Here is a 17487-nt window from a genome sequence, read left to right as displayed (position 1 = left end):
TAGTATTATTATGTAGTCTTATTAGTATTTTTATGGTGTTTTATTAGTATTATTATGTCGTCTTATTGGTTTTATTATGAAGTCTTATTTACTGTTGTTTTGTGACCTTGAGTGTCAAGAAAGTGGCTATAATAAAATTGTTATTATTATTATTATTCATACTGAAAATTCGTAAAAATTAGCGTGTGCAACGTGGAACAGCTGCTGGAAATCTCAGCGAAGCTACTGAATGACGACACATTCAAGGTACCGAGTTGCTGTCATTTATACAACCACTAGGAGGCACTGTTTAAAAAAAAAAAAAAACTTAAATATCGGACACAAATTCCTGCATACGACCTGTGTAATAGGTTTAGGTTTTTGGTGCAGAGCTGCAACTAACAACTATTGACATAATCGATTCATCTGTCGATTATTTTCACGATTAATCGAATCTGGACACAACGATGTTCTTGAATGACCACAAACCAAAATGATTCCGTTTTAATGATTTCTTTGTTATCTTATTCACATTTAAGAAGCAAAAACAATCAGAAATCTGGTTTTAATCATGAAAAAAGCTTCAAACGCTAAATGAAAGCATGTTTCAGCTCTATTTTTTTTTAATCCCATGCATAATGTGCTTTACAATACAAGCTATCTAAAGCATCAAAATGACCAAAACATCGGTGCATTGAATGTGTCGCGTGAAATATCTTCACTCCTTCCATCTAAAAAGAGCTGAAAAAATGTCAGCTGCTATTTTGAAGATACCTAACATAGACGGGGAAGGAATTTGGCATCAACAGGATTACTAATCTGGAAACCTATTTTTGTGACGCTTGTTACGAGTACAAGTTTACAGAAATCTAATATGAGGCCAAACAGAAGGACATTTACCGTGTGTGTGTGTGTGTGTATAAAGACATTAAATAACACAGGCTCTGAGAAAGGCAGAATGAATGAAATGGGACATGTTCCCAATTAGTTGAATGTCAGCGTGTACACTCTCCTGCTCTGTACTCATTTTAGAAATGTCAGCCCAGACGATCGCAGATCTAACTGGCTCTGTGAGTGTGTGCCGCGCAGGTGGGACCGCTCTGTTGTGATGCTAACGTACACACACACACCTTTTATACATCTAACACAGCAGCAGCAGCAGCAGCAGCAGCAGCAGCAGCAGCAGCCCAGATGAGACATTATTAAAGCGCCTTATCGAAGCGTTAGGTGGGCCAGGAGAATATAGGCAGCGGCTGAGAATTGGATTTTCATTATAGCAATGATCCTCAGTGGTTTGCACTTGTTTGACTGCTGTGTTTCTCCCTGACACTTAAGCTGCTGCTGTATTTTCAGCACATACAGTATATGGATGTTGATGGCGCTGCTGATAGCGTCCCCAAGACAATTACTGCTGCAAGGGGGAAAATGAAATCAAATGCACTGACTTTTTTAGGTGGACAAAAGCTCTTTAATGAGCTTCATCACTGCAAAATATTAACTTATATATATATATATATATGTGTGTGTGTGTGTTTCAGCTGAATGTAATCTTCCTGGGCATCGCGCTGTATAAGATGTTCCATCACACAGCCATTCTCAAACCAGACTCTGGCTGTTTGGACAACATCAAGTAAGTACACGTGTGCATAAGACTCCACGTAAACGGTTGGAAACAGTGGTGAAAATTGTGCGTGATTGTGTGTAAAAGCAATTTAAAGGTGCATTATGTAATAAATCTAAAGCAAATGGCCATAAAATCCTCCTAATATGTCACAGAGACTCAGGAATAATGTTCATATAACAAACTGAACTCCCCAACAACAACAGTACAGACAAAATATTTTCAATAAAAAAAATATTTTGCAGACTGCAAATCATGTTTATGTTTTGAAATCATGTTTTGGCATGTGGCGCCACCTACCGCCGTCTACCAATCATTGCAGTCAGTAGAGTCTCAGCTGCCGAGCAACCACGGGTTGCCAGTTACGTCAGAAAACGAAACCTAAAAGACCGCTGTATTTTGAAGTTGCATGTAGAAACTGTTTTTGGCCACATTCTTACATATGGCGCCTTTAATTAATAGTTGGACAAATGCACTTACAGTTAGAACTGCAACTAACGGTTATTTTTATTAATTGATGAATGAAAATGTCAGAAACGGAAATGACGATGTTCTCCAATGTCTTTGTTTTGTCCACAAACCAAAATGATTCAGTTTGAATGATTTCTTTGTTATGTGGAGCAAAGAAACAAAGAAAATATTCACATTTAAGAAGCTAAAACAATCAGAAATCTTGTTTTAATCATGAAAAAAGCTTCAAACTGATTCATTGAATAGTTGACGATGAATTTAGTAATCTGTTTTTTATCCCATACATAATGTGCTTTACTATTCAAGCTATTTAAAGCAAAATAACTAAAACAAAAGCTAACAATCTATAGCCGTTTAATGTGTCTGAATTTTTACTCTTTCCATCTAAAAAGAGGCAAAAAAATTGCTATTTTAATGTTACCTATCATAGGCAGGGGAGAGATTTGGCAATTGGCATAATCGATTAATAATCGATTAATCAATGAATTGTTTCAGCTCTACTTACAGTCTTTATTGTCAAGATAAAAAGGATGATACCATTCTCATGTTAGTACTAGATATAGTTTGTAGTAGCAAGAAAAACACAGACTAATAACTTTTAAGGTTAGGAGCAGGAGGATAAAATGAGCCTGGCCAAACACTTTGTTAAATAACAGTGCTTTAATTGATTCCTTTGTTACTTGAAATAACACACTGCACAAAAAGTGCTCAATTACCAATCAGGTAATAATTACCCTGTAATAATTACCCGGTCGACAATGAAGATGTTTTTATTCTGGGAGCAACATCAGGTGTGAGGGCATTTTCATGATAATACACATGATGCGATAATGACATTTCATTAATTCATTCATAAAAGCGACGTGTTACAACGGCACGTTTTGTGGGAAACAGTTAAAAAGTTAATAGTGAAGATGTTTTCCCGCCGCTGTGCTAAGCTTAGCTCAAAGGTTGCCGGCTGCACTTTGGTTTTTTAGTGTAAGACACGAGCCGCGATATTGATCTTCTTATAGAACTCCTCGGATAATGCTAATAAAAAAAAGTTGGATTCCCAAAATGTCAAACTCTCCCATTTTAAATGTAATGTCTTTTTTCTTTTTTTTTTTTTGTCATACATAATGGGTCGCCTGGGACACATTTCACCTTTGTTCAAGTCACCACTCACTGAATTGTTCATGTCACTGTTACTCAGATCAGCCTGAGAGAATATCACTGAAATATGACTTCATCCCCACAGAGCGCTGAAGCTGCGTATGCTAAGCTAACCAATCAGGATTGTGTTATTTTTCTCTTTTTGTCGTCTCCAGACAAAAAGGCTCAGTCTGTTTCAAACAATACGCCGCGGCGCGAGCTCGACGGCTCTGAATGTGTAATGCAAATGACCAAATGGCGTAGTCGTTTTGATTTTTGTGTGGTTTAAATATTACTGCCCATTTATCTTTGACGACGGCAGTTTTTTTTTTTATGTGAGACTTGAAGTGGGAAGCGTTTCAGACACAAAGACTGAAAAAGCAGGGCAGCCTTTGTTCCACTGCGGTCCATGGGAATGTGATCAAAAAGCCAAATGAAAGTTAAAATGAAATTTAGAATACAATGCTTTTATATCTTTTCCCCCCTCTGTGTGTGTGTGTGTGTGTGCTGCAGAGAGCTGAATAGCTTTTCATCAATTCCAAATCGTTTGGTGGTTCATTTACTTGTTGAACACATCATGCTATTATTTTTTCTTTGTCTTTTGTCTCTAACTAGGGACGTGCCAAAAAAATCCATTCACATAAGAATCACAATTCTCATTTAATACGATCCAGAATCGATATAAAATGACTTTAACGGCGTCATGTTTACGTGCCGCAGCCCTGGAGTCCAGGCACCGTTTACCAGTTAGCTCCGTTAGCTCCTTTAGCACGCCGAGAAGGCATGTTTAAAGACTTCTGCTTTGCAAACTACTGCCCCATAGACTGTATATAAAAAGTAGTGCTGAGCACGTTAATGCGCTAGCATTAGCGCACATTAACGCATGACGCGTTTCCATGACGACTGACTGGAAAAAAGACGCGTTTGACGTCATGTTTACATGCCGCGGCATCGGAGTCCAGGCACCGTTTACCAGTTAGCTCCGTTAGCTGCATTAGCTGCATTAGCGGTCTGTTTACTTAAAAGAAAAGAGCAGCGCTACAAATAATCAGCGTACCTGTGTTACTGCGTATGTGTGCCTCTGTTTTTAAAGTTTAGCGTTACTTTAGAGACTCGTTTTAACAATCCGGGGTCACGTAAACATGACGTCACGCGTGTCTTTTTTCCGGTCAGTCATCATGGAAAGACGTCGCGCGTTAACGTGCGTTAACGTTGACGCTGTTATCGGTGTCATGTTTTTTACGTGCTTTGGCACCAGATTACAGGCAACGTTTACCAGTTAGCTCCGTTAGCTGTGTTAGCTCGTTTAGCGCCATTAGCGTGCCCTACAGATAACCAGTGTACCTGTGTAACTGCGTATGTGTGTTTTTAAAGTTTAGCGTTACTTTAGAGACTCTTTTTAACAATCGTGAGTCACTTAAACATGACGTCACGCGCGCCGCTAACTGCCGCTAACGTGCCCAGCACTAATAAAGAGTCATCTTTATTTTGGTTACTTGAGCAATAATGTTATATTGCTTTTGTGCAACAGTTACAACAATTCCATCTAAACGTGGATACATGTTTTAAACCTTTGAAGCAGAAATCATTAAGAATCAAATCGTTTTGAATCGAAAAAATCAATTTTGAATCGAAATGTTAGCCTCAAAAATCTGCTAACTGGTTATTGGTTTGTTTGACGTTGTGTTTGTCTTTAGTCTTTATATATCCCTTCATTAACCATTAACCTCCATTGTAGAAAACTTGTTCCATGTCTGATTTGTGAGCTCCTGTGAACGATGTAGACCCGATGTGCTATTGTGAAATATTATGATCATGGCGAGAAACAAACGAGAGGACACAGAGCTGTAGAGAGAGAAAACGAGGGTTCAGGGGACGGAGAGGTGAAACGGAGGGATGAGCACAGCCGTTATCATAGAGGGTCGTCAGAGCAGCTTTATTGGAGGTTCTGTCTCGCCTGAGCGGTGCCACAGAGGGCAACATCCAATCAATCACCTCGGTCTCACTCACTTACTCTCCTCCTTCCTGCTGCCTCTTCTAATATCTACCCCTCTGTCTTTTTCTCTCTCTTCACCTCCTTTGCTTTGTCTTCACACGAGAGGTGATCACCGGCCAATTCAGCCGATCAAATTAACAGCCATCATCGTCGTCGCTGTGGTAGACCCTGAAACACCTGACCTTTACTGGGAAATGTCATTTATAATGGCTGTAAATGTGTGTGTGGGTCTACTTACTGCTCAGTGAAACCACACACACACACACACACACACACACTCACACACTCGTACAGTATCACGTGGACGTGTCACAGTTTCTCTGACGTTTGGCCTTTTACGGCGCAGGTATTTAAGGTTTCACAGCCGCAGAAACTTTGATGGAATTTTAATTCCGCTCAATTGTTAGCGTAGCATTTGCGACTTCCAAGGCCTGCTTATGAAAAGGTATTCCCCCCGACATCCTGGGAAAAGTCTTACACTACCGTTCAAAAGTTTGAGGTGTTTTCCATTAAAGGTCAGACTTTTATTGATCAAAAGAGTTTCAAAATGAATAGAAAATACAGTCAAAGAACCAGCAAAACTGTTTTCAGCTGTGCTAACATCATTGCACAAGGGTTTTCAAGGGTTTTCTAATCATCCAATAGCCTTCTAACGCCATTAGCAACACAATGTAGCATTAGAACACTGGAATGTACCATTAGAACACTGGAAATGGGCCTCTATACAGCTATGTACATATTCCATTAAAAACCAGACGTTTTTCCTTCAAAAAATAAGGACATTTCTAAGTTAGCTCACATTGTTAATGTGGTAAAGGACTAGTCTATTCCAGAATCTAGAGATTCTATGTTCCACTGAAACAACTCGTCCATTCACCAATACGCGAGCACATATTTATTTTGCATTAGCATGCTACTACTTTGCCACGAACCTGGCGAACCTGTGTCCAAAGGTAAGCTAGCGAGGCTACAATTAGCATTAGCGTAGGGATATCGTAATGCAAACACTTTGCAACCCCATCAGATCAGGCACAACGCAAATGCCTGCAAACGCCAGTGGCTGACGGTCACAAAACAGCTAGCTACGCTAATGCTAATCGAAAATTAAAACATTAGCTTTGTGCTTGACGAGGTTGCACAGCGTTTGTATCATGTTAGCCTTTACATTCCTTATATATATATATATATATATATTCTACATTTTGCAACTCTTTGATGAATAAAAGTCTGACTTTTAATGGAAAACACAAACAAATCGTACATGTGACCCCAAACTTTTCAACGGTCGTGTACATACCTTCAAAATAAACTCACTCTTTACACATAAAACAGTATTGTTGTTGAGTATATCATGGTTTCTCCCTGTCATTCCTCTGTAGGTCCTGGGTGATCGGGGCCATCGCTCTGCTGTGCCTGCTGGGCCTGACGTGGGCCTTTGGCCTCATGTACATCAACGAGAGCACGGTCATCATGGCGTACCTGTTCACCATCTTCAACTCTCTGCAGGGCATGTTCATCTTCATCTTCCACTGCATACTGCAGAAGAAGGTGAGGCAGACACACACATATCTGTCACAGGGTTTGATTGGTCACTCAGTAAAAACCCTAGCGCTCTTATTTTTTTCACGCTCACTTTTCACTGTCTGACAGCAGGAAACAAAGTGAGCCGATGCTCTTGCAGTTTATCGGTCAAACCCCCCGTAAAAGAAAAGACTTTACTTTTAGTTTTTCATCATCGGACAAGGTCTTTTAAACATTACAACATATCCTGCAATATCATAAAAGTTGTATATATCGTCCCAATTTATATTTAGCATAACTATTAATACCACAGAAATGCAACCACACCTCTTCATTCTCCTCTTTTCTAACCATATAGCTTATTTATTCCTGTACTATAACATTATTATGTTTCTTACGCACCAAAGGACTCTAATTTTGTATAATAAAGGCTATTCCTATTCTTAAAAACAGTTATAATTTTCAAAAACTATACATATATTACACTGACCTCCTTCAAACCCCGCTCTTATTTTGAAAAGACAACCCTTACTATACATTTTTAACCGTGCGTTTGATTTGCGTGGCCTAAATGCTTCGAGGCACGTTGCGAGTACACTTAAAATTTGAATTATACTGCATGTGGCTTCCAGGAGGAGCCTACACATCCCTTCAAATATTTTTACACAGTCTCCCACACACTGTCGAGTGGGCTGTGGAAAGAGAAATTCATCAAAATGCTTAATTCTCCCGTCTGGCTGCAGTTCCACAGAGAGTTTTTAGTTTTTAGGTGTAGTAAACTGTGTGTGTGTGTGAATGTCAGCATGCAGCATACTTAGGTATGTGTTAGGTCACTGGGATCAAGTATCCAGAGAGATGTCCTCACAAGTGCAGAGGTTGTCTTTGGCCGCGGCCCAACTACGGGTTTCTCCCAGGATGCTCAGCGACGAACACAGCTGTTCAAACAGAAAAACACACGTCGTCTGCCAGTCCAACGAGCTTGTTAAAAAGCAATTACAGCCCCTATTTGTTCAAACTTGACTGCGTCTCAATGCAGATGTTTTGTGTGTGTACGAGTGCGTCGTATATGTCCCCCTCAGGAGCGTGTTGATTTCAGACAAATATATATATCGCAGAAATGGCGTATTTAGGCTCAGTGGTGGGTTTTGAAGCAATTTAACAGCTAACTCTGTCAAGTTAAGACCATCCAATCTAAGTTTAACACATTTACAGTAACATTTGTTTGGGTTTTTGTCTCAAATGTTGCAAAAACAGACCAAAATTCTTTGAATTGAAACAGTTTACCACATTTAAAATAACATTTGTTTGAGTTTTTGTCTCAAATGTTGCAAAAACAGGCCACAAAAGGAAACAACTGTATGTACAGGCACTTCTTTCAAACTCTCTCCTCTCTGGCGACAAAGACGCTGATTCTCCAGCTTCCTGCAACGGTGCGAGTGAAATTACCGTAATAATAGTAACCATAAAAGGTCCATAAAAAAGTGCTTTTGCCTATTTTCCCAGGATCGCTTGCAATATCTGACAGTTATTTACAATTCACTCCATGTTAAAACAGAAAAACAAAAAGGTTTCTTTGGAAAAAACACCGTAGTTGTACATGAACATGTGTTAAATTTGAAATTTGAACACATCTTACCACATTTAAAATGACATTTGCTTGTTTTTGTCTCAAATGTTGCAAAAACAGGCCAAAAAATTGAAAATTTAAACTGTTTAACACATTTAAAATAACATTTGCTTGAGTTTTTGTCTCAAATTTTGCAAAAAAATGACAATTTGAACAGTTTAACACATTTAAAATAACATTTCTTTGAGTTTTTGTCTCAAATGTTGCAAAAAAATGAAAGTTTGAACAGTTTTACACATTTAAAATAACATTTCTTTGAGTTTTTGTCTCAAATATTGCAAAAAAATGAAAATTTTAACAGTTTAACACATTTAAATAACAGTTCTTTGAGTTTTTGTCTCAAATGTTGCAAAAAAATGAAAATTTTAACAGTTTAACACATTTAAATGACATTTCTTTGAGTCTGTGTCTGAAATGGTGCAAAAACAGGCTAAAAAAGGAAACTACAGTATCTACAGGCGTTTTTTTTCCCGCTGATTCACAGCTTCCTGCAACGGTGCGAGTGAAATTACCGTAATAACCACACGTCGACTTTGACGTGCAACGTCTCAGCTTTCAGAAGCAGCTGGAAACCGTTGCGTAAATTCGATAACGCGAATGTGTCGTCTGCGTCGTCAGTCAGTGTCTCCTCCTCCTCCTCCTCCTCCTCCATTGTTTACACTCCTTCTCACCTTCTCTCCCTCAGGTGCGTAAAGAATACGGCAAATGCCTGCGCACTCACTGCTGCAGCGGCAAGAGCGTGGAGACGTCCATCTCGTCGTCCAGTAAGACGACCACGTCGCGGACCCCAGGCCGATACTCCACAGGCTCACAGGTGAGCTTACCTGCCTGCACACCTGGACGCTACAGCACAGCAGACTCTCAGGTGAGGCCGGAGCGTTCCCACGAGATAGCCCCGAGATAAAACCCTGCCTTTATGTACATGATGATGCTGACACACAGGTAGATCAAGTAAAAATAAAACCATGGCATTGACGGGTGATTATCTTTCCCCACCTGTTTCTCTTTACTGCCTCTCCTACACTAATTTCCCCCTTCATTTGCACACAAAATCCTTATATTTCTTTCCTTCTCTTGTCACCATGTCCCTCCTCCCTTCCCCTCCCCGTTCATTCATCACTGCTGCTCTTCTTTTTCCCGTTTCTTTCGCTCTCTTCTTCTCTCTCCCTCCCTCCCTCCCTCCCTCCCTGTGCTCAGAGTCGCATCAGGCGCATGTGGAACGACACTGTGAGGAAACAGGAGTCCTCCTTCATCACCGGAGACATCAACAGCTCCGCCACGCTCAACAGAGGTAACCGCGGGATACCCCGAGCATTTACATCCTCATCCCTGTCACCATATCTGCTTTTTCTTCATAGCGGGGGGGGAGGCGTTCACAAGCGTGCGCTGTCATTTAGTAACGTGGTAGGAGTCCAAAGTTCTGAAAATGTTCTCGTCGAGTGGCAGAATAGGGTGTGAGTATCACGACGCTGCTGCTCTTTTAAAGGAAAAAACATCAACTTCATTATAAATAACGCAGAGTCGACTTCTTTATTTAATTTAATTTAATTTAATTTAATTTAATTTAATGGTTCGTCTTCTTTTGAAGAAACTTTATTTTTAACACAGAGAGTTAATGAACACTTTGTTATTCAGTCGAGTGTCACTTCGCACCACGTTTGTGTGTCTGTTTTGGGTGAATTTCACTGCAGTGGAGCAAAGTTTGTCAGTGTTTTCCACCTGAGGACGTCCGTGTGCAGCCGAGCTTGTCTCATTAAACCAAGGCTACTGTAATTATCCAGATTTTAAAATGAGTGTGAGGCTCAGCTCTCGTCGTATTCCACTCCACTGTGTTCTAGAAAATGTCTTCGGCCGTCGCCTCCGGAGTAAGACGCAGTAACGGTCCATGAGTATGAGGGTAATGAGGACACAGACGTTTTTGACACACACAAACACACATTCGTGTCCCTGGAATGACACACACATATACACACATAATATATCATAGCCATTTGTTAGCGTCTAAGTCGAGGTGTGGCCCTCGTTTCCTTTAGGCCACTAATAAGCTGTTAGCATGACAGATTGATGCTGAAGCAGGCACGGTGTGTGTGTGTGTGACTGTGTGTGTGTTTGTGAGTGTGTGTGTGTGTGTCAGTGCCTGAATTATCACACACTTAGCGAGGCAGAGGCTGTTTTCAGTATGATGCAGATAGCTGCTGCTGCTGATCTCTAATGAGTCCACGCTGAGGCTTAGTGAGTCAGGATGGATATTGTGACGCGTGGCAGACACAACAATGACTTCTGAGTGTTTTTAAATGTGTTTCTGGAAGTCTTTTTTAGTTTAAAATTGAGTGCTCAAATATCCATCATTGTGTTGTGTTCCACTTCCTCCAGTCAATTGGACAGTGTTACTGTTTCCTTTTCGGCGAAGGAAGATATTTAGTTTCCAGTTCCACCTACAACCTTTATTTTGAAGGACTATGACAGTAGTGCAGGTATAGCGTGAAAATAAAAAGGATGGCGATAAATGTTCAGGAGCTGTCAGGGCCATTTGTCCAAAAAAAAAAGTGGTATGTCGTCAAAAATTTGCCAAAAAAAGTCCCAAAAATGTTTTTTTCCAAAATTTGACAAAAAAGTCAAAAACAATTTTTTGTCAAAAATTTGACAAAAAAGGTTGACAACATTTTTTATCAAAAAAGTCACTTTGTACAAATTTGACAAAAAAATGTCTAAAAAAAATTTCTGTCCAAAATTTGACAAAAAAGTTATACCGCTGTTTGTCATCGAAAATTTGAAAAAAAGTTTTTCAAAAAATGTTGTCCAAAATTTGACTAAAATTTTTTTTTAAAAAGTTGTCGTTGAAAATTTGCCAAAAAGTCCCCCCAATTTTTTTTTTTTTTCAAAATTTGTCAAAAAAGTCATACCACAATGTTGTCCAAAAATTGACTGAAAAAAAAGTCCCCAAAAAATGTCAAAAATTTGACAACAAAAAAAATTTATATTTCTCTGCAGTGTCTTACTGTAGACATGATCTGTCTCTTACCTTGTGAAGAAAATGCTCCTGAGGACACGTGTGTGTGTGTGTGTGTGTGTGTGTGTGTGTGTGTGTGTGTGTGTGTGTGTGTGTGTGTGTGTGTGTGTGTGTGTGTGTGTGTGTGTGTGTGTGTGTGTGTGTGTGTGTGTGTGTGTGTGTGTGTGTGATGTCTATTAACTATCCTGTAGTCATGCTTCTCTGCTCAAGCGTATTGAACTACTACCAGCACTCTGCAAGCATTGCTGCTCTCTCTCTCTCTTTCATCCCCTCCTCCTCCTCCTCCTCCTCCTCCTCCTCCTCCTCCTCCTCCTCTTCCTCAGCCTGTATGCAGTGGCTGCCAGAATGACTTGTCAAGCTTTTTTCTTGGTTCTCACCTCAAAACTATGTTTGCTTGTTTGATTCACTTGTCCTCTTCTCCCTCTTCCTTCCACACATTCACTCTCCATCTCCCTCCTCCCTTCCTTTCCTTGTTCCTTCCACTCTTGCGACGTCTCTCCTTTATCCTCTATCCCTTTCCTGCTCTGCCTTTTTTTTTAAAAATTATTTTATTTTCCTCGAGTGCTTCCTCTCTGTTTCTCTCTTGACTTTGGCTGTTGCTTTTCCTCCCTCTTCCTCCCTCTTCCTCCCTCTTCCTCCTCCTCTCTCCACTTGGCTGTTGCTTCTCTTTTCTCTCTTCTCTATCTGCCTGTACCAGGAGCCATGGCTAATCATCTTATAACTAATGCTCTCCTTCGTCCCCATGGTACTAACAATCCTTATAACACTCTCCTGGGGGACTCGGCAGTCTATAATAACCCAGCCGTGGGCATGTACAACACCCAAGGTGTGGCTGATGTTCTTATTATCGATGTTTTTAACATGTGCAGAGTTAGCGCTGACTTTGATTTTGCATGGTTATTTAATTGTTAACCCTTTAACACCGAAGCCTTATTGTTATTTAATGTGCTTTTTTAAAAATACTGCTTTTGCACATTTTTCCAGAATAACTTTCATAAATAGTGTATTAACTATTTAAAATGAAGAAAAGCAAACATTTTTATTGAGAAAAAACACTGTAGTTGTGCACAAATACCAGTTAATTGTTAAATTTGAACAGTTTGAAGAGATTTAAAATAACACTGGTTTGAGTTTTTGTCTCAAATGTGCAAAAACAGGCCAAAAAATGCTGCTTTTACACATTTTTCCAGAATAACTTTCATAAGTAGTGTATTAAAATGAAGAAAAGCAAAAACTTTTATTTTGAAAAAACACTGTAGTTGTACTCAAATACCAGTTAAATTTGAAATTTGAACAGTTTAACAAATTTAGAATAACAATGGTTTTTGTCTCAAATGTGCAAAAAATGGTGCTTTTGCAAATTTTTCCAGAAGAACTTTTATAAATCTGAAATTTGATCAGTAAAAAAACATATTTAAAATAAAATTTTTGAAATAATGATAACACAAATCATCGCGTAATGCGAAATGCGCTGTTAAAGCTCGGTGTTAAAGGGTTAAAAAATGGCTGTATTTCTGATCCGGTCTCATTATGGCTCCCAAGTAAAATAATCTCTCACACGGGGGAAAAACCCACTGAGCATAAATGTGAGGATGATATTTTCATCATGATTTATATCAAAACAGCAAAGAGACGCTCATGTATTTATTTGTTTATTTATTTATATCACTTTTATTTGATGTTATGGACGCACAGTGTCACTAAATCATTGATATGTTTGCTTGGGAGCCATGAAATATTTTGTTGTACTTGTTGTGTGAGTGTTGTGTTTTATACAAGTGCTTCATTTTTGTTTTGTGTCTTGCTTTTAATATTGCACGCCTATAATAATGTATATATATATATGTATAAATGTGTGTGTATACAGTATATAGACTGTGTATTTCTTGTGTCTTCGTGTTTTTGTCTGTGTAAATAATGTAATACAACACATACGTGTTTGCCAGTTAACAATAAGGCCGTGAAAACAGACTTCATTTTTCATTTATGAATCCAATTACTGTGAAACCTGTTGATGAAAATGTTCTGTGTCTCTGTTCTCCTTCATGCTGCCGTCAGCACCTTACCGAGACACAAGTACGCACTCTGTTAAGGCTCCACTATTTCACTAACGTTGACTTTATTCTTCTTTGTCTTTATCTCTCTGCCTTTTATATTTATCGTTGTCTGTTTTATGTGGTTTTCAGACATGATTTCTCCTCAAAATAAGTCCACACTTTGTTTTATTTGTTTCATAGGTTTTTAATATTGCTGTGGATAAATTGTGCAGTTATATTTCCTTGTAAAAGTGATAAAATAGTGTTAAAATAGAAAAACAAAAATGTTTTATTGATAAAAAAACACTGTAGTTGTACATGAACACCAGATTTGAACAGTTTAACACATTTAAACTAACATTGGTTTGAGTTTTTGTCTCAAATGTGCAAAAACAGGCCAAAAAAATGCTGCTTTTGCACCTTTTTCCAGAATAACCTTCATAAGCAGTGTATTAACAATTTAAAATGAATAAAAAACTAACTTTTTATTTAGAAAGAACACTGTAGTTGTACATGAATACCAGTTAAATGTTGCATTTGAACAGTTTAGCACATTTAAAATAACATTGGTTTGAATTTTTGTCTCAAATGTTGCAAAAGGAGGCCAAAAAGTGTGCTTTTTGCACCTTTTTCCAGAATAACTTTAAAAAGAAGTGTATTAACAATTTAAAATTAAGAAAAACTAAAAGTTTTATTTAGAAAAAACACTGTAGTTGTTCACAAATACCAGTTAAATTTGAAATTCGAACTATTTAACACATTTAAAATAACATTGGTTTGAGTTTTTGTCTCAAATGGTGCAAAAAATGGTGCTTTTGCACAGAATAACTTTCATAAGAAGTGTATGAACAATATATATTTCCTTGTAAAGAAAGCACTTCCAAGGTTTCCTTTAAATTAACCTTTTTTTCCTTCTAAGAAAATCATCAATGCTATGCTAATGCTATTGCTATGTGCTACAGCACATGCTATGCTATGCTAACTGATGTTCTCTCCTCTCCTCAGAGGGCATCCTGAACAACGCCCGGGACTCCAGCGTCATGGACACGCTCCCTCTTAACGGCAACCATCCCAACAACTACAGCATGGCCAGCAGCGAGTACCTGAGCGACTGCGTCCAGATCCTGGACCGCGGTGGCGGCGGCGTTGGCGGTGGCTACGGCACGCACGGCAACCACAAAGAGACCACGCTGGAGAAGAAGATCCTGAAGGAGCTGACGTCCAACTACATCCCGTCGTACCTCAACAACCACGAGAGAGCGACGACGGAGCGCAACCACAACCTGATGAACAAGCTGGTCAACAGCAACATGGTCAACGGAGGTGAGTTTAAGTCATTTCAATAGTTTTTTAGTTGAGTTTTTAGACGGAGGGCTTTAGCGTGTTCGGACTCAAGATCCGTGGGGTCTTCAAAGGTATTAAAAGTTTATGCATTTTGGGAAAATTAAGTATTGAGAAAGTCTTAATCGCGATTTCATGAAGTATTCAATCTTGTCCATAGAGTTTGACTGCAAAAAGAATGCATGAATGTATTTCATTTTCCTCCCAGTGTTTGTTGAGAACAACAATACACTCGAGGCTGTGCACGCGCATAGATGTTTACGCATCTTCCGCTCCTCCTGGCCGCGAAATAATATTACACAATTATATATTGCACATAAATTGCAAATAAACTCCAAAATCGTGAATACTTGAGTCAAAAAAAGTATTACTTGTCTCAAAAACTCAAAAAAGGATGTTATTTAATGTTCAAAAACAGGCCAAAAATGGTGCTTTTGCACCAATAACTTTCTTAAGAAGTGTATTAACAATTTAAAATGAAGAAAACGAAAAAGTTTTGAAGAGGAAAAAACACTGTAATTGTGCACGAATACCAGTTAAATGTTAAATTTGAACAGTTTAACACATTATAATAATTTAAAAAACGAAAAAACCAGCTAAAATCAAACTGAATCGTAGATAAAATCAGCTTCGTTTTTCCAAAACTTCATTCTGCAATAAAGACTTATACTTTTGTTTTACCTGCAGGTGTTAAAGGTTAAAGAATGAACTTAAAGGATTTAATAATAATCAATATTTGGTGTCACACATTCTTTCATCCTTTTCAGCGTCTACAAGTCAAGGCTTAGTCTGAATACCTGAAAAACTAAGACTAAAACTACTAAATGATTTGTTGAATTCACTAAAACTAAACTGAAATAAATAAAAAATCAAACTGAGAAACTAAATAAAAACTAATGAAAATGTCAAAACTATAATAACCTTGGTACAAATAGCATACAAATATAGTATAGTTGCATTGTTTCTGTATTACTGCAGAATAATCACATCAACAGCGGAAATTCCAAAGTTACGTACTGCAGCTTTTAAATTTTAAAATGCCATATTTGATTGTTTGTCCTCGGGTCTTCCAGGGAGCCTGGCAGGAGGCAGCAGCAGCAGCAGCAGCAGCAGCAGTGGCGTCGGCGGCTGCGTGGGCAACGGCAAAGAGGACAACGGTCCCATGGTGCTGGACAACCCCGCCGCCTTCCCCCACGACGAGAACCTGGGCCTGGAGATCATCAGGGAGGAGTCCAACGCCCCTCTGCTGCCGCCGCGGCCCCCTCCGCCCGACAGCCACCCGCCGCCGCCGCCGCCGCCTCCGCACAGCTTCGCGCGGCCCCGTCGCATCCCCCAGGAGACGACGAGCGAGAGCTTCTTCCCGCTGCTGACCAACGAGCACACCGACGAGCACGAGCACGAGCAAGCGCACTCGCCCGGCCACAGAGACTCGCTCTACACCAGCATGCCGGTGCTCACCGAGCTGCAGGACGCGCAGGTGAACGGCCTGACGGACGGCGAGGAGGACAGCTCGGGGGAGCTGCAGCCGTGCAAGAGCGCCACCGCCCCGGAGCTGGACGACGTCTACTACAAGAGCATGCCCAACCTGGGCTCCAGGAATCACCTGCACGAGCTGCAGACCTACTACCACATGGGCCGCGGCGAGAGCGACGGCTACATGGTGTCCGGGAGCAAGGACGAGTCCGACTCATCGCCCGACGAGCCGCCCGTAGACCCTTCCCACCTGGTGACCAGTCTATAGAGCCAGCCCACAGACTTCTGAACCCCACACTCTCTCCCCCTCCTCCTCCTCCTCCTCCTCCTCCTCCTCCTCCTCTTCCTCTTCTCCCCCACATTTCAATGAAAGACATTCTTTGTTTGTTGACTGACAGCAGCCTGAGCTGGCCCCGCCTCCCCCTGGACTGGACTGATGCACTGGATTTGACACGAACTGTGATGGTGGTGGTGGTGTTGGGTCAGAGTCATAAAGCAGGGACTGAATGTATTGTCACACACACACACACACACAGAGAGAGAGAGAGAGGGCGTTCCTGAGAGACTTTTTTGTGTGAAACTTTGTAACCTGTGACTTTGAAATTGGAATCTCGGATCCGACAAATCCCCCCCAAATATGGACCTCTAGCAGAACATAGTCTCCACTACTACCCAGCTAAAGGAGCTGCTTGTCTGTCTGTCTGTACGTCTGTCTCTCTTGTCTGACTTATGCTGGGATGATATTCAAAGATGCCCCGCCCCCCCCCCTCCCGACCACCACACGCCAATCAAAACGGAGGATGTGTACGATATATACGCTCTGAACCAGGAACGTTTTTACTGGACAAAACCCGGACTGTGACCATATCACGCCGACGTTTCCGACTTCTTCGTACGTGTAACTAACATTCCCGCGAGGTTGTGAAGTGACTTAAAAAACACACCGAGGAAAAGGAAGGAGCGTTATTATTATTATTATTATCATTATTATTATTATAACAAAAAAGACTTCATTCCAAAAAAAAAAGAAAAGCAAAAGAATGGATTTTGTTTCCTTTCTTCTGTTATCAAAGGATCGCGAGGAAAAACCCACAAAGTTTCTATATGTATTGTACAGAATACAGATGCAGATAAAATGCATAAATGACCAAGTCTTTTATTTTTTAATTTCAGGTTTGCAAACCCCTTTTTTGTGTGTGGAACTGTTCTGCAAAGTCATGGATGATGATGATGATGATGATGACGATGTGTCCTGTAGTCACGATGTGAGTTGACGACAGA

General features: G+C 40.0%; 1 protein-coding gene across 1 annotated transcript in view; it reads left to right on the top strand.

Annotated features, from left to right (window-relative positions):
- The window catches only part of adgrl3.1 (adhesion G protein-coupled receptor L3.1), a gene marked incomplete at both ends in the record, with an annotated part of 101072 nt that extends 84598 nt beyond the window's left edge, over window positions 1–16474 (top strand). The window contains 8 exons of the mRNA XM_083909738.1: window positions 1518–1609; window positions 6578–6746; window positions 9032–9211; window positions 9544–9637; window positions 12054–12182; window positions 13415–13432; window positions 14398–14715; window positions 15807–16474. Coding sequence (XP_083765864.1) covers window positions 1518–1609; window positions 6578–6746; window positions 9032–9211; window positions 9544–9637; window positions 12054–12182; window positions 13415–13432; window positions 14398–14715; window positions 15807–16474 — 1668 coding nt within the window. The remainder of the gene's footprint in view (window positions 1–1517; window positions 1610–6577; window positions 6747–9031; window positions 9212–9543; window positions 9638–12053; window positions 12183–13414; window positions 13433–14397; window positions 14716–15806) is intronic.
- Between the last annotated feature and the right edge of the window lie 1013 nt (window positions 16475–17487).

Source organism: Microchirus variegatus (genome assembly GCF_963457635.1).
Source record: "Microchirus variegatus genome assembly, chromosome: 23".
Lineage (NCBI taxonomy): Eukaryota > Metazoa > Chordata > Actinopteri > Pleuronectiformes > Soleidae > Microchirus > Microchirus variegatus.
Note: the sequence above shows the minus strand (reverse complement) of the source record. Positions and strands in the feature narration are given on the sequence as shown.